General features: G+C 36.9%; 1 protein-coding gene across 5 annotated transcripts in view; it reads left to right on the forward strand.

The window, feature by feature from the left end:
- SFSWAP (splicing factor SWAP) overlaps positions 1–20,586 on the forward strand; it is a 37,344-nt gene that overhangs the window by 13,917 nt on the left and 2,841 nt on the right. For 3 of the 5 annotated variants that reach the window (XM_021543955.3, XM_031506257.2, XM_021543958.2), the window contains exons 11-16: positions 967–1,144; positions 2,961–3,194; positions 4,715–4,905; positions 11,484–11,749; positions 16,841–16,966; positions 19,631–19,801. In XM_021543955.3, coding sequence (XP_021399630.1) covers positions 967–1,144; positions 2,961–3,194; positions 4,715–4,905; positions 11,484–11,749; positions 16,841–16,966; positions 19,631–19,801 — 1,166 coding nt within the window. Of the gene's footprint in view, positions 1–966; positions 1,145–2,960; positions 3,195–4,714; positions 4,906–11,483; positions 11,750–15,665; positions 15,953–16,840; positions 16,967–19,630; positions 19,802–20,586 lie in introns of those variants that run through there. The other 2 variants (XM_077787285.1, XM_021543956.3) reach the window with 2 other exon arrangements.

Consider the following 20,586-nt stretch of genomic DNA (forward strand, 5'->3'; position numbering starts at 1 on the left):
TTTATATTATCTTTATGCTCTAGTAATACATGTCTATGTGTAGGCAACTAATGCAACTGATGCTTTTCCTTTTGGCCATTAAAATTAATAAGAAACTGTACTACTGACTAGAGTAAATACAGGATGAAGTGCTTGATTTCACTGTGCTTTTCCCCTTCGAGAACTTCCAGAAATCAATTCTGTTGGTCAGGGAATGGCTGCAGGCAAGATCTGTTAAATGCCTTAGTTTTATTTTTTTTTCTATGCTTAACAACATCCAGAGCAACCAAACTCTTAGTTGACTATGTTAAATTACTTAATGTTATCACACAACTCACGGTGTAAATACTTTGAATGTTCTGTAATATCCTTCTTGAATTTTTTTTGCTATGAGTTCAGAGATCATGCTGAGTGATTCAGTCATGTAATGGTAGAACCAGTAATTCTTTACTTCCTTGAAAATCTCAGCACATCTGTTGCAACAAAAAACATTGCTAGGCCTAGTGTTCTTCAGCAGAATGTTGGAACAAATCACACACTATTCCTGTGAAACCTGATTCTGTGAAAAATTTATATGCAGTTGTACATGAGAAAAAAGTGTCATAAGCTTTCACCCTCTCCCTTGGAGTTGACTTTATGGATTTGGTTTGGGACCCTGGAAATCAAAACCCAAATAAATATAAAAAGGAAGTACATGCTTTTAGGATCTAATTTTAAAGGAGTTTTTGGAAAAAGTGTATCAGCTGAAGAACATTTTCTTTGCTGTAAAATAACATATTCTTACTGTAGGTCTGTAGGTTTTACAACCTCTGGGTTTACATGAGGCAGAATTATGGTCATGAGCGCTGAGTGATACAAAATCAGCTGTTGTGTGATTAGCTGATAATGTGATTTTTCAAATGGCTGACAAAATTGCTGCTCCACAGACATTGTGTTAATGATTTCATAAGTATCCTGTTAGTAATTCTGCTAATTTATTTTGAAAAGGGAGTATCTTCTTCTGAAGATGTTCCAGCAGACACTGCCAATGATACACCGAGGGAGACTCAATTCGCAGATGAACATGCACCTGAAAATGCATCTGAGCCAAGTGCTAAGGGAGTTTCAGGAATTAAAAAGGATGTTCCTCCTCCTAAAGCTGTCAGTGATGGTAAACTGGTGAAAGGTATGGTAACATGATTTATTCAGCATGAAAATATTTGATAACATAAAGAAAGAAAATAAGGCAGTGGAAAGTAAGGAAAAGAGTTTCATTATGTGAAAAATACATTTTCACTGAAGGCATCAAAAAATGTCTGCAATAAGTAATTTGATTGCTTTCATACTTCTTTCTTATCAGATTATCAGGTATTTACAGTCTGACACAATAAATTGTTTTACTTCAGTTTTATGCAAAGTTGAAGGCTTTCATCTGTGATGCCAGTAAAATATTTTTTTTGTAATTTTCAACTTGACAGAAGTTTTCTGCTAGAGCAAAATCATTCATTCTGAAGAAAAGCAGTGGCCTTATTTGAAAGGATGCATGTGGAGGAAGTACTCTAGGCTTGCTGCTTATTCTTCCTATGTTGGACATTAGTTATGCTGGAAGAAAAGGCCCCTTTCATTTCTAAATGAAATATTTTTACTCTTGCAGTCATGGCAGCAGAGGGACAGAATGGGAAGATCTCTCTGGCAGCCATTCAGAGCCAGCTAGCACACTATTACTGTCTTGAGTTGGAGAAGTTATTGTTTATAGCTGGGAGCTGATTTATTGTCCTGTCAGGAGAAGATATGTTAAAAATTCTTATTTTCAGTAACACCTAAAAATGTGCATCTTTTAACTAGAACTGAAAGCCACTGAAATAAAAAACCAAAACAATAGAAACAACACTCTTTAACTGGGCTTCCATGGATGGAAACTTCCTTCATGCCATCTTAGTGGCTTACTTAATTACTGATAATTTTATCTACTCCCTGTGGTTCCTTGGTATTCTCTCTTCCTGCTTCTCACTGCAATCCCATTTCCTCCACAACCATCAAACACTGGGCTCTTTGCTATGGCTGTTTGACTGTCCAGACTCTGCAGTTTCTTCTTGGAGCAGCCTGAGTAGCTTCCCTGGGGAAGGAGCAATCTTCCCAGCCTTCAAAGATGCCTTATTAAGAGCTGCAATGTACACCAATAAATGTGTACTGTTTCTGTTGTTCTGCTATTAGTAAGTGGCAAACTGGAGCCCATACTTTAGTAGTAGTAATCTGCTCAAATTTACATAATGGAATATAACCAATGAGTCATTTCGTGGCAATCTGATTCCTATAAACTTATTTTTGTCTCCTTTAATATGGTACAAGTCTCACTTTATTATAACCTAAATGCAATATTTGCCTCCAAGACAGACATAACATCCATACTAGATTTTTCTTCTGCCTTTGAGGAAATAAAATCCCATTTTAGGATTTGTTCTATCCAATGAAAAAGTAAGAAATCACTGTTACTTCTTCTCTTGGAATTCTGGAGTTCTTTGTTTCTGAGCATATTTCCTTAACCCAGGATTACCAGAATCAAAGCTTATCTTTTATAAGCCGTGGTATGTAATTTAATTACATTGTTTAAGTTTCCCTAATTGCAGTCTCATAGGACATATATGCGAAAGTCATCTTGAGGAACATAAGTATTGCAGCAGACCATATGGTACTAGGTAGTGAGAAATTCTATTCTTCCATTCTTTTTTGTTAGAAGTGTCATTTTGAATAAATGGGTTGGAGATTAATGCTGTATTTTTTTTCCAATCTTTACACAGCAAATGGAGTTTCCAATGTTTGTTTAAAAACACAGAAAGAGGAAAAAAAGGATTATGTTGTTCTTTTCACCAAAATAATTATCATAATAGGATGATGAGGTTTTTTGTGGTGTAGTCTGCAGGAGTAATGGGTAAAGTCAGAAAATTGAATCTGCCTTCTACTGTAGTCTGATGATGTGTGAAATCTTACCCATTCATTCACAGCATCCTTTGCTCCAATAAGCTTTGCAATCAAGGCCAAAGAAAATGACCTTCTTCCTTTGGAAAAAAACCGTGTTAAATTAGATGATGACAGTGATGAGGAGGAAGAGGAGGGAAAGGAAGGCCAAGAGAGCGCTAACAGTGCATCAAACCATACTCTAGCAATTACTGCTCCTTGTACTGCTCCTGAAGAGAAAAAGCCTCAACTTACACAGGAGGAGTTGGAAGCTAAACAAGGTATTCCATGCAGCACTGAAAACAAAATGGGTTGAGTCCTTCACACAAACTATGAAACTGCCATGTGTGACATCTCAGGTGTTTTGAATATTTTCTTTGTCGTGTTAATAAGAATCAGAATTCTGTTCCCACAATTTCCTCCTTATGTTTAAGAATGAAATCTTCATTGGTTGCTCAGACAAAATCAAACTTATAGCACACAGGGGTAGTTGAATGCTTTGTCCTAATGCCTGTTCTTTCTGAATTTTATTTTGGTTTTTCATTACAGCCTTCTAGTAAAGCACTGACTGCTTAGTTTACAGATTGCATTAACAAAGCCCAGCAGAGACATACCTATTCGCAATTTTCTTCACTGAACAGTGAATTGCTACAAGCTATTTTTCATTTATATAGTGCTTCCATATAGACTCATATAGCTTTGTTGGTGTTTTGTTGCTCTTATAATGCAATGCCATTAAATCTTTGTATGGGTTTTTCCTGTTACTGTGTTAATGTGCATTAGGGCAAAAGGGCATGCTGTGTGAATTTGAATGAAATGATGTTTTAAAATCCAGTTTCACCCATTCCTCCCCAAGGCTGTTTCACAGCAGAGTGCGCTTACTAAAGTGGATGTTCTGTCAGTATTTACCAGCTTAAAAACTCAGTAATTCTCACAACTATGAGTATGCTACAGGTATTTAGTTTTTCATTTTCAAAATGGTGTTTTTTTGCTTCTAAGTAGCAGTTGCTTTGTAAACTGTAATAGCACAAAGTGTGCTGTAGCATTACATATCTAAAACAAATATGGAGTATTTTGTACGATAATAAAAATGAAGTGTAAAACATACTTAGAAAAATCTGTGTTGAAAAACCTGTGAACAAACAATCTAGTTGCTTTGTACATATACAGAACACAACAATGAAAGTGTAAGATAAAAACTTTACACAAAGTAGCTGTTAGGTGCATAGGTAATTTAATTGGCTTATTCTCTTCATGTAGTCACGCACAACAAAAATCTGCTGTTTGTAGCAATGATGAAACAGTTTCTGAAAATTCCTGGAGCAGCTCTTTCTAGAAACATGTTAACCTATATTTGAATAGGGCTGCAAACTGTGAAGACCACATCAGTGGAAAGAGCAAACTGGAGAGTTTGGATCACGTTAAGATGAAAAAGAAAAAGCTGCTGAATTTATGGAGATACTTTCTTTAGGTAGCTTTTATAAATAGAAAAGGACAAGTATCCTGAATAATCAGGATTGGATTTTCTTGTAATTTTAAGTTAAAAGTTTTTACTTCACCTGCACTGCTTTACATCTGCTTTACATTAAGCAAATGATGTACCTATTAGTTAAGATGCTTGAAATTTCTTAATTTCAAGCTGATGTTCTTATCATGTCATTGAATGGCTATATTGGAAAGGCTTGCAAGTGGCTGGAGGGCCTGTTTGCTTGTTTTTGATGGGATGGGTGCTTGTTTTAAGGAAGCCTGAGTTGCCCAAGCATGACTCACTCTAAACTTAATGCTTAATTGTCTTTCTTAGCAAAGCAGAAGCTAGAGGATAGACTAGCAGCTGCAGCAAGGGAGAAGCTTGCACAGGCCTCCAAAGAATCAAAGGAGAAGCAGCTACAAGCAGAACGCAAAAGGAAAGCTGCCTTGTTCTTGCAGACCCTGAAAAACCCTCTGGCAGAGGCAGAAACTGAGAAAGTTGAGGAGAATTCCTTCAATAGTGAGGTAAGCAAAAAACTTCTCTTTCCTATAAAGCTGGTAGAAAACTTACCTCTAGAATGTGACTCTGACCGTGTGTTATGAACTTGACTGAAGAAATAACAACTTTTCTATATGGGAAGAAATTTGAATTTTAAACACTGTTAAGCTTTTTCCATTGTCTTACATATGTTGTTAAAGAACTGGTAGAGAAGTAGGCTGCAGAATTCCTAGGTCAGTTAGGTACAGAAAGGAAAAGGAGCTTCCATGTTTTAACTATGTACTAGTGATCCAACTGTTGGAATGCTCACCTTGCAAGAGTATTGGGATGGCTTACTTAAGTTGTGATACTTTCTTATTTGATGTGTATATTGATAGTTTTGCTGTGCATTACAAATACGAATATTGTTGGGAAATAGAATCTTGGGTTCCTGGCTTTGGTGCTTTCAGAAAAGGCAGTAAAATCACTCTTGGCTGCACAACTCAAGCAAAATGTAATCTCTGCATACTCATGGAAAATTTCAGATATTCATTGTGACAGATTGGCTACAAGAAAGAATGACACGGCTTTCCACTGTTCCTTTCCCTCAGAAAGAATTCAAGTACCTAGCAAGTAGTTCATTGCCCAGTTCTCGATTTTTCCAAATAAATCATGGATTACCCCTCAAAACACTTTCAAGAAAACAGTTAAAAGAGACATACCTGCAGTTTAGGTGATCCATACCAGCAGAGAGTAGCAGATAAGTAAATTAAGTGTGGTCACATCCCAAAAGAGATCCTGCTTGGGTTTTCATTGCTACTACTAACAATTTTTTCCTGAGACAAGTCTTCAGTACTTCTCTTTTCACTTATGTATTGAAGAGTGAATTCAGAGAGACAATGACAATGCAAAACTCCCCACATTTGCAGTTCTGCTCTTTTTCCCAAGGGAATTTGTCAAGGACACAGACATTTCTAAGCTAAGGTTCATTTGATATTTTTCTTGAGGAGAATGCCTGAAATTACCAGTGACAGCTGACTCTTTTTCAGAAGAGCAGATGAATGTTCTCACTCTCATCTGAGCTTGCTAAAGTTCTAAGTTGAACCTTGCTAGAGAACTTCTCAACAAAAAACTACACCCTTTTCCACTTCTCAGTAAAACTGATTTTCTAGAAACTTCTTTTTAATCTTCCACAGAAGTTTCAGAGAAGGCATCTATTTTTTCTTACACAAAAAAAATCCAGTGTATTTGAGAATTTTAAAGTAACCAGTTTCACTGTTTCTTACCAGTGGAAATGGTTTGGAGGTGCTTTCATTATTATAAGGTTCATTTAGAATTTCAGATGTATATTTAAATGTTTTCTGATGTGATCTTGCTTTTTAAAAATAAAATTGGTTATTGTATTGGGAGTGCTTGTACTGTTTTAATGAACAGTCAAAAATGCCTTACTGTCTTTGGTGGTAATATTCCTGCTAAATGTGGTTTGCTTAGTGATACACTTGTATAGATACATGTATATAGACTTTTACAGATAAAAGCTTATTTTGAAACATAAATGTTTTTCAAGCTTGTTGTTCCATTTGCCATATTCAAAAAAGCATCCATTTCCATTCATTCCAAATAATCTGCCTTTTACTCTCCTTGCCTGTTTTTCCTATTTGTAACAGCCTATTTGAGTCAAGAAATTTTATTGAAGAAAGATGAGTGAAATAATACTGCAGACTTGTTAACCTCTGTTCTGTTTACCCTGAGAACCCAGTATGCTGCATTATGATGTCTAAATCAGCTTGTACATAAATATTTAGCACTGGTTTGGTTTTTTAAGCTTTTTCAGTAGTGTTTCAGACTTTCAGCTATGTTTCAGGTTAAAGATGCATTTAAAAATACTGATTGTAAACATAAATAGAGATAACTATAATAAAAATAATAACTGTAATAAAAAGAAAATACGTTAAAAAGTTGCGAGAGAAAGATATGTAAAATTTTGTAGCTTGGTCAATGGAATGATTGGGGTAATTAAATCAGAAAACAAAGAAAAAAATTAAATACTTGCAATACACCAAAAACATCACTAAATGTATTTCATTTCTTGTTTTGGGGGTAGGAACATCCAATGAGAAGTCTAGGAAACAAAGACTGATATACACTGGTCACAGTTAATGTAGTGACATGACTTTTGTAGCTTAAAATCTGTCTCAGAAATGGAGTAATGACTGAATTTTATAATAAAGCATGAAGAGGAGTTGAGAATATCTATGGGAGATGCATTATCTCCATTACATTGCCCCAGCATAATAAGTGTATAAAAAACCCAGTAATGCTATTTATGTGTACATACTGTGTACATTTTTTGCTGAATACCTGTTTATCACGGTGTGCAGAACTATATTAAATGCACAAAGCTTTTGTGACCTGTCTCAGATTTTCCTGATACCTTGCATTTCTTGAAAGGATCACTGGTACTGAGTGTACATTACATCTTTGAATGAAATCGATTCTGCTAACTGCAGGTAAAAGACAGTATCACAGAACAGAGCACTTCTAAACTGTTTTGGCTTCAGCTGAATCTTAAAAATAGTCAGTTCCGTGTTTTCCATAGCTGAATTATTTCTTTTATATGGCTTCCTGTTTTTCTTTGAAGTGAAATCAAGCAAGAGAAACAAAAGGCTGAAAAAGCTTGAGCAGTAAAGGAGCACAGCTTTTCACACATGACTCCCTACCATCCTTGAATGCATTAGACCAGTACAGTTATGCATAATATTTCCTCTAACCAGTACTTGGAAAGCATGGAGCTTATCTCAGTTTGCAAAACCGATGAGCTTCCAGCAATGCTGTGGCCAGTGAAGTCTGTGCCCTTGTTCAGGACGTGTACAAACAGTAAGAGGATGATGTTTCCCTTCTTGTGCTTACATGTATAATTCATATAGACTCTTGTTCTTGGTACACATAGACTTTGTATAGACTCTTTGGCACATCTGTCAGTGTCACTGAGAAATTGCCTTCATTCTGCAATGAATGTAGGTTCCTTGTCCTCAAACAGCAAATAACTGCAGTTCTTCCATGCTGAGCTGAAATACGCCAGGTTATGTGGAGTGCTTCACTTTTTTATTGCAATAACCCTACTACCAAAAACTATATGGGAGTTGTAATTCCTTATAGCATAAATAGTTCAGTCATTATTAAACAGGGCAAAAAAGGTAAATATAAGGAACTGCCATTTTAATTAAGATAATCAAGGAGGTAAGAATATTTATGTGTTGATTTTTAGTTCTCAAAGTGCTCAAAATAAAAAGCCATATTGATCCACACAGCAAACAGATTCACAGCCACTAATTTCTTTGCAGTTGACCCTGTCAAAACTTTCTCTGTTTTTGAAGACCTTGCTATGGTCAGTGTACTGTTAATACCTGTTTCTTACTGCAGCAGAGTAACCCTGATAAAACTGTTGAGTCTTTGAGCTCCTACAGAGCAAATTCTGTAGGAGCTTATTCTATAGGAAATACTTCTATCTCTCCAAATTATTATTTTGGGCCAGTTTATGAATACTAGGACTGACAAATTTCTCAATAGAAGTAACAGCTTGCTTTGTTCCACAGATCAATGAATACACAAAAATAATACACTTCCATTGCTGGTAGACAGCTGCTTATTAATTCTCAGTCAGGGAATACTTCACTATAAGCTTTGAGGAACCTGGAGTAAAAAAGATACCCTGGTAGAAAAGAATCTGGAGTGTTTTTGGATTTTAGTGAACTGAAGGAGTTGTTGATGAACTCTTTACAGTTCTGACATTCTTCACTCTTTGCAGTTTTGATGTAACATAGGATTCCAATTGCTGTAAAAGAAATATAAGCTGTTTGTATTGGTAATATTATTTGCTAGTTGATTTTGTTTGAGCCTGACACAATGCTAGGGTTTTGTTCTGTTGCAATAAGCACCTTCTGGTTAATTTCAAATTTTGACTTTATGTATTGATTAAGTAGTGTAACCCCAGAGTAACTAATATGTGTTCTGGGCTTATGAATACTGCAAATATGCAAATGCACTGAAGTACTCATTCTGTTCTCATATGACTGTAAATTCTCCCTATTTACAGAGCTCTTTCCTAATCCATTCCTGCTAAACAAGAGTTGTCAAATCATGTTTTGGCATTACTTTCGCCAGATTTGTTTCAGTCATGCAAATAAAATGCTGAAGAACAGCTCTGCCAGAGAATTTGTCTGACAGTGTAGCGTTTAGTAAAGGCCAAAAAGAAAAAAAACATGCTGTTTAGCAGGCCAAAAAGACAGACAAAGAAGCGAGATTCAGTGAATGCTATCTGAATTTTTGCAGTTTAACTTCTTAGCAGAGCTGTCAGACAATGTAAATCTCTCATCCCTTGAGATGTGTAATAAATTTCATCAGGTAACAGGTTTGTTTCCATGCTTTCCAAAACTGTTCAGCTGGCCTGCATATTGGTAGAATCTGTTAAAGCAGAATGCTTTGTAATCTCCCAGTTCTTTGCTTATTGTGGGGTTTTTTTTTGTTTTGTTTTGGTTTGGTTTGGTTTTTGTTTTGTTTTGTTTTTGTTTTTTTAATTGGTTTTATTCTTTTCTGCATTCATGCCTCCAATTTCAGTTCCCCTTACTTTATTTTCCAAGACAGTTTATTTGTTTCCAAGTATTTATACACCTAGAAATTTTATTTGTGGCCTAGCAGTTTGCTGACTGCTTTCCCTGAGCTCTGTGTTTTGCTCTGGTGGTGAATCAAGTCATTTTGCTGGTGCTGTTTTTCTTAAAGGCAGCTGGAGTTGCCACTGAGGGAAGTGGCCCATTTGTTTCAGGTGATTGTTATAAGAATGTGATGCCTGTTACCAGAGCATCTGGGCACAGTGGTGGGTTGGGTGAGTGACTTCTCCATGTGTGTTACCTGTTGTATTTCACTGAAGAACCTTCATATTTCATCCAGGGGGTAGCTAAAGTTATTTCTGTGTTGCTCTCCAGATGTGATTCATCACTAGCCTGAAACAGTGATGTTCCAATCCATCAGGCAGCCAGCCTGCATCTGTGCTTGCCAGAGAACTGGTCAGCATTGTCACTCCTTAGTGTCAGCTTCCTGAAAGTCAAGGAGAGCCTAGTGTCAGCAGTGGATGCTTTTAGTGGGAACATAGTTGGGCTTAGCATTGTGTGGATCTTTGTTCAGGTAGCTGAGAAAATCTCTACATGTGAGCTAAAAGTAAATGTGTCATTAATTTATTAACTTCCTTCTTGGGAGTGATAGGAGAGCTTGTGTTTTATGTGGCCAAATGAACCTGAGCAGTAAAAACCATTGGGTTTTTCTCCTCTCTCATTTTCCTCTTAACACTACTTTGCCTACAGCTTTTTCATCTGAAGCTACTAGAGGTGTCTGCTTCAAGGCAGACTGGGCTATTCCATATTCAGTAGTGTTCTAAGCAAAGGCTCAGGTACTGTTTCAAGAGGTGAACAATGTTGTCAAAGGAACAAAAGTCAGCTCTGGTGGCCTCTTAGGAAACTAGAGATGAGGTATCTGTGAGATGTCTGTAGTTACACATGGTGTTTGTGAAGTTGGAAATAGGCCTCTGGTAAACCAGTCACTCAAATGATCAAAATGTTTATAATCTTGGAAGCAAGCTACTTTAGTTCTGCTTTGTTGCTGGTTTTGTAAATATTGTGATAGTAGTTATCAGTTAAAGCATGAAGAAGTGTTATGTCTCTAACTTGAAACAGAGCTGACTTTGATTATTCAGATGTGATTGTTCAGTTTCTGCCTTTATGTATTCATGGTAGGAGAAGGGTAAAAAGAAAGAAAAAAATCACCTGTTTCTAATTTGGTTATTTCAGGTTTTAATGTATTACTTTTTATTCCAGTCATGGTAAGTATCCTTCTATCAAATAGCGAAACTCAGATAAGGTGGAGGGGTAATTATGACAAGGAAACTGATATCTCCAGTTGCCTTGAAATGGCAGATGGAGGAATGACAGGCTTTGAAATGAGGAGCATATCTATGGTGCCTGACTTGAGTTGTTCTAAAGAAGGCATTGGGCAGAATTCTCTGGGGTTCAAGCTAATAATTTGAAAATGTTGGGGTATGATTTTGCTTAATCTCCTTCAGCTGGAATTACTCACTGAACATTAACTGCGCATGGACCTTTTCTGTCTTTGAGATTAATACATTTTTTCTATCCGCACTATTTCATTTTGCTGTTTTTCTTGAAGCTGTAATCCAGACAGCACAGTTCATGGAGGAAAGTGACACTAAAACTTAGCTTTGAATGTCAGTAGTTCCTGATTGTATTTCCAGGTTTATCCTGTTTTAAGTAAAACATGTAAATAGATTAAAAGATACCTGATAGTACCCATTCTTTTAGAACACATTTCTTCTAAAAACTAAAGATGAAAACTTCAGAACTATGTCCTGGTTAAGCTGACAGTCTTAGTATGCATATACGAACTTGCATGTGTATCTCTGGGGAACTGTACAGGCCTCCATTAAATTTTGCTGGATGCATGTGTTTGAAGATGTCAGCCTTATTTACATAATTACACTTTACATAATCCTAATGCAGTACTAACTGTGCCTAACTTTGGAAACTGATCACTGTTCTTTGTTAATGTTTGATTTCAGAGTGTCAGTAGTATACCATGTCCTGTGACTGCAGTCAGAACTTTATCCACCTTAGAAGTTAAACAAGCAGAAAGGCCTTCAAGCAGAAGCAGAGATCCTCCTAGGGACGAAGAAAAGGAAAAGAAAAGGAAAAAACACAAGAAAAGATCTCGGTCAAGATCTCGATCACCGTTCAAGTATCACTCATCATCTAAGTCCAGGTCTAGATCACATTCAAAAGCAAAACACTCGCTTCCTACTGCCTATAGGACTGTCAGGCATTCAAGGTGGGTTTGGAAACCAAACATATTCTTTAGCATTCTGTGTGGGTTAACACGTAAAACATCTTTGCACTTCTTCCATTACATAGGTGTTTTTATACCCATTGCAAAGGTCACAGTCACCTTGAAGGCAGTATGTGGCATGTACAGATCAAATGTGGCAGGTCTTTTGAAAATAATTTTAGTGAAATAATGAATCATTAATTTCTAATTACATAGTCCAAAACTTTTACCAGTAAATGCTTTATCCTGATCTTCTTTGAAACACCTGGTGATAATACATAGGAATGTGATGATAGCAGGAAGAGAGCTTGCTAATAAATATGTGGCTGTTACTGGAGCAAAGTAACTTAGACAATATTCAGATAAGTACTAGGTGACTGAGCAGCAAAGCTCAGAAGAAAGCAAAGCAGTTGAGTGACAAGTGAAAAAGTATGATGGAAAGAGATGGCAGGAATCCAAGAAGAGTGAAAACAGAGGTGAAAGAGAGAGATACTACAGAAGAATGTAGCCCAGTGCTGTTAACTCTGTACTTAATCATTAATGAGATTAAATGCACGATGCTAATTATCCAGCTGTAAGATGATGTATATTGTGTTTTACTGATACTGTTAATTCCATCAAAGATGTTTGTGTCTAGGCACCTTCAAAGTTTACTGCTGTAAAATTTCTCATATCTGCTCTACTCAGTGAAGTTACTGTGGTCAGTAGGAAGGGTTTGAGGGTACATTCTGTGGTTCAGGGTACAGAACAGTGTAGCTACTTAGGTAGCTTGTAGTTCAAGCAATTTGCATACAAATACTGCCATAGCTGTATAAGTATGTGATGCATATGAAACCATACAGTACTTCTTTGTGTCTCTGTCTACAGCTCATGCCTGAAAAAAACTGCTAGCCCCTGATGACAGTGTGCCAAAACTTTTTAGTTTTCTTGTGCCTTTTTGTTGAAGTGTTGTTAACATTCCTGCTAGTGTAATTATGTTACAACTTATGGGTTTATATTTGATTTTTGAGTTTCAGAATAATACTTTGCTGGAGAAATCTCTGCTATTCACAGATGCCAGCAATTAAATGAGCACAGCTTGGACTGAAACGATCAGTCTGACTTGCTGCTTATTTGACTGCCTTTGAGAGTAAGTTGTCATGACATGCTGTGTCTTAACCAAAAGTCACCAAGAGTAGGTAATCTACAGGAGCTAGTCTGTGTTTCCTGTTGTGAGTTTGCCTCCTGGCAGAAATCAAATGACAAGCACATAACAGCATGAAAATCATGAATCACCACAACACTGATTAAATCTGGTTAGATATTTCTTTGATGCACTGTTGAAATCTAAAATCTCAGAAGTCAAATAAGCTTGGTGCTGGCTGGCTGAATTTTAAAATTATGCAGAAAAACAGAACCAGATTTTGCACTGAAAACATTTTGCATATTTTAACTTCACAAAAGTTAGAGCTGGATAGGAAAGGCCTTATAGAAGAAATGGTGATGATTGAAGGTCTGCTTTAATGAAGGTGTTTGCTATGCTTTAACATACTTTATTTCCAAAGTTAGAGCTGTTGCTCCTGAAACAGAAAAGTTGTAGAATAATCAAGAGCAAGAGGCTTATTCATAACCCTGTCAGATACTGATGTGTTTTGATTTTCAAATGTTTAGGCAAAAATAGTACCTTGTCTTAGTAATTTCCAAAAAAGGCAACTGTTAGAAGATATTACTGGGTTTTGTCATTTTTTTAAAATTATTATTTGTTTTTATTTTAGTGTTGGTTCAGATAAAATAATTTCAATGCACTGTGTTGCTTCATTCAAAGCTCAGCATGTTTCACGTATCTTTGCTCATCAGTTTGCCCTAGAACAGTATTCTTCAGCTTCACCTAGAACAGTTCTTTTTTCCGAGCTTCCCAAAGCACTGGATATTACAGCTTTCAGCTGTTCAGTTATGTATGTTTCAGCATTCAGTTACGTAAAGAGCCATACTGTCCAGAATAAAGTGTAAACTGTTTCTGGAAGTTAATGTGTTCATTTTGTATTAAGTGGATGGCACTTAGAGACAGTCATTACTGTGTGGACAGTGATGCTAAATTACTTCGGAACAGCCCTATTTTGAGTATCTGTGCAGTATTTGAATGCCCCAGTCTAATGATGTATTGTTGCCTTATTTTAATCTGTTCAAAATGTAAATGAAAAATCACCTTTATCATGTAACTTATTGTGACAAGTTAATGGGGAATAAAATGTGGGAAGTGTAGGTAAACATCAAAATTGGCAATAGCATTCTTTGCTCTTTATTCAAGGAATGCTCAGGATACTTTGTAAGCCCTTCTTTTTTGGTTTATCATCTTATTCTTTTTTTCCAAAACGCATATTGTGGTTAGAAATCCCACAAATGAACTTTGCAGTATACTTCTCTGTATACCATTTTACATCACTTGCTTATCATTTATTTTTGCATTGTTAGAGGTTTAGAGGCTCTGCTGCATTTAAGAGTAGTCTGTGGGGATAAGATACAATTTTGAAACTGTTGCATTTTTTATCTTTTCTTATGCATCTTCAGCAGTAATAAAGTTGAAAAATTATTTTCAAATAACATAAAATTGATTCAGAGCATGTTTTGCATGTTCATTTCTCTGGCTAACAGCCAAACATATTTTACAGAAACAAGTTTAAAAAATCATAGCTATATAGGGAACCCAGATAATACTGGCTTAATTGTGGCATGTGGTGTGCTAACAGCAATTCTCTGTATAAATGCTTGTTATTTTCTGGAGCAAAATTAGTCCTGTAAAGCTCCTGGTATCATACCATTTTAATTCTAGACCTAGACGACAGATTAAACAAGCCATGTTCACAGTAAACAGTGTCCCAGAGCTCTGTAAGGTACCGACCTGTCATTCCCAGAGAGGTAATAAGTTATTACAAGTATGTACTTGGTATCAAAGATGGGGCACATTTATTTAATCTGTCTTGGAGAAAAAGTTGTTGGTATCTTAGTAGTAAATGTGGTAAATGCTGAATCACTGTTTTTATTTCTGATGGACTTTAAAGCACTGATAAAGAATTGGGTCTGGGTTTTGAGTTGGGTGTGTTGAGCTGTTTCTGACAGTAATGCTGGGTGGGCAGTGGGCTCTTCCATCTCACCTGTGTAACTGTAAGGAACAGTGATGTTCACCTCAATCTCTGTTTCCTACCCATAGATAAATCTACTAGTTAGTGAGTGTGAGAGGAGATGAAGGGAAGCAGAAGCACTTGTTATATACCAAATGATTTAGTGATTTGATTGCATCAAATTTGGATGTTCATTTTGACCCAGAGATGGAAAGTCTAAGCTTCTTTTCAGTATTGCTGCTTTACTTTATACTGTTTAGTAATAGAATATTACTAAGGCACATAATATATCCAGTTAATTAATTATTAGCAGTAATTAGCTGTATATTTTATTAACAGGTTACTTTGCAGTAAGTTTGGATAGGGTGCACCTGTGTGGGAGTTTGTGTGAGACTTTTTGCCCTCAGTATGAGGAATTCAGTAGACTTGGAAGTAGCTGTTGTTTGTTAAAGAAGATTGTTCGGTGTTGGGGCTTTTTTCTCCTACGAAAGTGATTTTCTTATTGCTGAGGCAGTGTCTAATCACATAATTTTAATTCCTGTTTTGTAATGAGACATGCCAAGCTTCATAACCCTTTGAACTTTTGGGATCCTTCTAAGCATAAGTCATAGAGGAATAAAGTGCCTTCTGGAATTACAGTCTAATGAAAGTTAAAATTTACATATTGCAGTAAAACTGGTTAGCTGTTTTCTAATTGTTTGAAGCAAATGGCCAAAGTTCTTAATATTTGGTGGTTGGAAGAATGCTGTAGAACCACAAATGTCAGTTCATAAAAATAAAGCTAATGTCTTTTTCTTTCTGATTGTTTGGACTTTTTTTAGGCTGGTCCATACAGGCGTGTTTCACTAAGGTTCAGCTTTTGGTTAAGGGACTAAGCCTTTTCAGGATTCTAGTTAATACCAAAACTAGGACATTTTAGGCTGGATGGGAAGTGTGTGCCTGCACATCACAGACTCACAGTATCCACAGCAACACTGAGTATGGAGCCGAGTCTGAGCAGCTCATCAGTGACAGCAGCAACAGAGTGGAAAAATTATCAGGCAACTTGGGCAATGAAAAGATTTGACTGCTGGAGCTCTTTTGAGGGAAATCCCGGTAAAATGTCAAGGTGTCTGACTGAACCCAGGTTTTATAATCTGTTGGTTTTTTCCTTTTTTTTAATCTTTCTGAATGGCTTGGTAAAGATCAGATTTTATGAGTGTCAAAGCAGCTAATTTGCAACAGCTATTTGCTATTGTGATAATTTCTTTTCAGTTCGGCTTTTTTGTTGTAGGTGTAACAGAAATGGCTCAGGACTTTGTAGGTGTGTATATATTATCTATATTGTGTGAAACTGAAGATCTCTGGTCTTAACTGGGCATGCTTTCTATTTTCTCTTCTTGATCTCCTTCTCACTTTTCTATGAAAAATATTTAAAGTCAAAGTGCTAGTGCCAAACAACGCTGATAATGGGTTGTTGGTCACTTGCACTTGTGAAAATTCTGGCTGTGCTAGGATTGTTCTGCAGCATCCAGGACATTTCCTGGACTTGTCAGTGTTAGACAGGCACTGCAACAAGAATGGGCATTTATCTCTGTGAGACATCCGTTCTAAAAGCACACCACTAATTTGAGAAGACAAGGTCGGGCCTGCCAATCCCAGGCTTTGTGCAAATTGGATTTCTGCATGCCGATTTTAGTAAACTGTGTTGCCACAAAAGATGGCTGGACTAAAATAAAAGTTTTCCATCAAATAATACAGAAGTTGTCATAGCAGACAAGACCAAAAAATAATTCCTTTTTTTAGTCCCCTATTGGGAGGGAAAAGCAATGGATAACTTCATCTCAAATGTCTTGGATAGGCAAGAAATTTTATGTAGCTGACAAGTCTTGGAGCCTAAATGCGCCATGGTGGTATAAAATAGGTGTTTGCATTTGGTGGAGCACAATTCCACTGAAGTAAAAGTTTTGAAATAAGTAACAAAAAGCAAACTTTTGAATGTTTTTTCTCTCCTCAGGTCACGATCAAGGTCACCCCGGAGAAGGGCTCACACACCAGAACGGCAGAGAGATGAGAGAAGTGTCCCCACAGCGTATCGCATCAGCAATAGCCCTGGGAACAGCAGGAAACGGCCCCGCTCCAAGTAAGAGCTCCTGGTCCTGGACAGTGGGGTCTTGGCTTTCTAACAGCCTGATGTCATGTGGACTCCTTAGCTAGAACTTAACCTTCATATGTTCTGAAGATTTATTTTGGTAGAAAAATACTTTTTTGGGAAAAAAAAGTTAATGGATACACTTGTTCTTCCTTGAACAGCAGCTGTACAGTCAAATTGGTGGGTGTTAATACACTGCTGTTTGCTGGCCATGAGAATTCAGATTTCACTGAGTTTTGTATTTCCCTCTTGTTGGATCATTTTCTCATGCTGTGATTGTGCAAGCTGTATGACCTCTCTGCACAGGTCATAGCATAATTGTGATGTCAACTTTCTTGACATCACATCATATCTACATAAGGACATTTCTGATTTAGCAAACAGTTACTTTAACAGTTATTTTATGGGCAGATTGGAATGTGAATTATGAACTGGTGTCAATTTGAGAGCACCCTGCATACAGTCGCTCTTAAACTTGTAATCAAAATGGCATTTAGTCTTCATCTTCTTTCTCTATATGTCTTGTGGAATAAGAAAGAAAGAGATGGCTTTCAGCTCAATTTAAAAAACTCTCTAATTTCTTATGACAACTTAACATCTCTTGATAGCTTGTAATTAATTGATGTGTGGTAGGTATAATTGAGAACTTCCTAAGTATACTTCAACTGATTTAGATTTTAGCATTCATCAAATGAAGACAATAGAGGCTCCTGTGGAATTCACACAAGTTTGTTTAAGTGGAAAATATGGAAGCTTAAAATACTTGTTTTCCTATAAACACACAAAATAATAGTTTTTCACATCTCCATGCTGTTTTTACTGCTGTGTTGGTGTGTCTGCTGCTTGACCATTCAGCATTTTAAACTATAAAGTATTTTTGGAATTTTGCTACTGCAAGTTGTAAATTATAATGGTAATTGTGATATAAACTACATTTCTCTGTGAATAATACTGCTTATGTAGGTCGAAGTTTTAAACCTCTGTTAGGCCTCAAACAGGAAACCAGAAAGTGGCACAATAAGATACAGCAGTAATCAGAAGATGTAGACTGAAGGAGCATTGTAGTTAAACACAGATAAGGGTATTTTGCACCTCTGATTACAGAAGTTAAATCAGAAACTGTTTCAGCCCTGACATGTTAAATTTTCAAGTGAAAATGTGATGGACCAGCTTCCATGTTCAGTTATGGAAGAGATTGTTCATCATTCAGCTGTTCTATTTGTGCATCATAATCTGAGATGAAAAACACTGAAAATGCTTACAGTAAAATGCTTTTCTTGCATGACAAATGTTTGCCAAGATTTTCAAGATCCAAATATGACATCTGTTCATAGCTTGGTTGCATGATGATGTTTTAAGAACCTCAGCAATTAAAGTACATAGCTAGTCAAGGAATAACTGATGTTGCAGCTGATGGTTTTGTGTAATCATGAAGATGTTAGAGGCTGTGGGGTTTTCTGTCTGCCACTTAATGATTTTTTATTCAAGAAAAGTGTAAGGAGATTTTTCAATTTTAAGTCTTGAGTGTTTTCTTTATATAGAATATAATATATCTCTATATTAAAAAGTGGGGTAGATTCTAAGCTTCAGTTGCACACTGTTTATATGGAAATTCAATGCGTTATGGTATAGCACCTTTTAAAGTAGAAAATTCCCATGAAAAATCAAAGTAAGGGAATGAAAAATGTGATATTTAAAAGGTAGCTAAAAGTTTCAGTGTTTTAAGATGTTCTAGAAGCTTCAAGAACATTCTTCTGAATAGACTTCTAGGAATGCATACTACAGAGAGATGCTTACAGTGAGATACTGCCTACCTCTAATTAAGGGATTACTCTAGTTATTCTAATTATAGTAATATCAATGCTAGTATGTAAATCATACAGGCATAAGTTCATAGCCAGGTAAAAAGATTTGATAGTTTCATCTGTAATATATTACTAATTTAATTATCTTTGAGCTTAATATTGCCTGTGAGGTGACTGTCTCTGTTCCCTTCTGTCAGTAATGAAAACATTCCTTTGTTTCAGCTTTCATGCTGACAAGCATTCGTGGATCTAATTTCCAGGTCTCAAATGGTTTGCACTTAGGCACACTGTTAGGTCCAGATTAGTCTTGAGTGCAATACAACAGCTCATTTAAAATTTTGATCCTGTGTTTTGTTGCGTTGCAGGTTAGATCACAAGGAAATGGGCTATTTTTTTGGTTTTAAAAACCAAAGAAACAGTGGATTTGCCTTGTAGATATTTTACATAGCCATAATTCCATGTTTTGTTTATTTTATGAGCTAGGAAAATTGTAAGGGATATAAATTCTTATATTTCTTATTGCATCTTTAGTGTCTGGTGTTGTTTGGGATGGAACTTCCCTCTAGCAAAATTACTCTGCAAATCTCCAATGAAAGCTTTTTGTTGTAGTCCTGCGTTACAAGTGAGAACCTCAGAAGCCAGTAGTTGCCTAACACATTAAAAAGAGCTTCTGAGAAAGTATTTTGTACAACCTTAAACATGCGGTATTGGGTAAGACTAATGCTTGCTGAGTGCAAGAGAAACATCCTGTGGAAGAGGGTACATAAGCTGTCAGAAGTGTGCAAAGCAATTTCAGCTTAGCTAGTGTAATATTGCTTTAAATATTCAATAAAATATTTTCTCCTCACAGAAGTCCCCATGAAAAGAAGAAGAAGCGGCGGTCTAGATCACGTACTAAATCCAGAGCTAGATCTCCTTCACCGTCCATGTCACCAGGCAAACCATCCACACACAAAAATTCTATACATTCAACTAGCGTCTCTCCTGTGGAGAGCAGGGAATCCAGCCAGGAACGCTCCAGGTACTGTGCTCTTTTACTGTCTTACTGCAGTGCTGCTGCCTCTGGACAGACACCTGTCAGGGTGTCTGTGACCAGAGTCGTGGGCTGAGGAGCATTGTGTGTGTGCAATGTGTGCTTATCAAAAGTAAAAGTCACTGGGAGCACAGCACTACCTGCATCTGTCTGATGAACATGTTAGATCTCTTTTGCTTTCTGGAGTAAATATCTCAACCTTTCAAGAAAACTGTAAGGTTGAGATATTCTTCAAGATATTCCTGTAAGGTTGAAAATTCTGCAGCCTTTTTCTAAGTTGGAAATTGGAAGCTTTCATGGAATGGGATAACTCTGAAGTAGAATTTTAGTAGAGTGGTTTGAATTATACCATGTGGAGTTGCGGTTTTATATGTTTTATTACATCTTTATTCTGTCATGGTTTGTTCCAGTGTACCCCCATACTGTATGTAGGTTTCTCCCTGAGTTTTCCCGCCTTTCCCCAAGTGTCGGTTTCCCTGGAAGGTGCCCAGCCAGTTCCCTGCCCCCTCCCAAGTGCCTTGTCTGTCACTCGGTGCCCCTTCCCCTTCCATCCAGGGCACCGAGTGATTGGATGAGGTCCTGGGACCCCTACCCTGTCCATCCCTCACTGGATCCCCCCAGATATCAATCCCCACAGAGTCACTCCTGTCTGTTCCCCACTGGCTGATCAGCCCCCCTCCCTCTCCCTATGGAACCTGTTGCCAGCACCCCCGAGTTGCATTTGCTGGCTGGCCCCCTCCGGTGCTGTTAGATCCACAGGACCTCAATAAACA

This window comes from Lonchura striata, chromosome 18, assembly GCF_046129695.1.
Source record: "Lonchura striata isolate bLonStr1 chromosome 18, bLonStr1.mat, whole genome shotgun sequence".
Classification (NCBI taxonomy): Eukaryota; Metazoa; Chordata; class Aves; order Passeriformes; family Estrildidae; genus Lonchura; species Lonchura striata.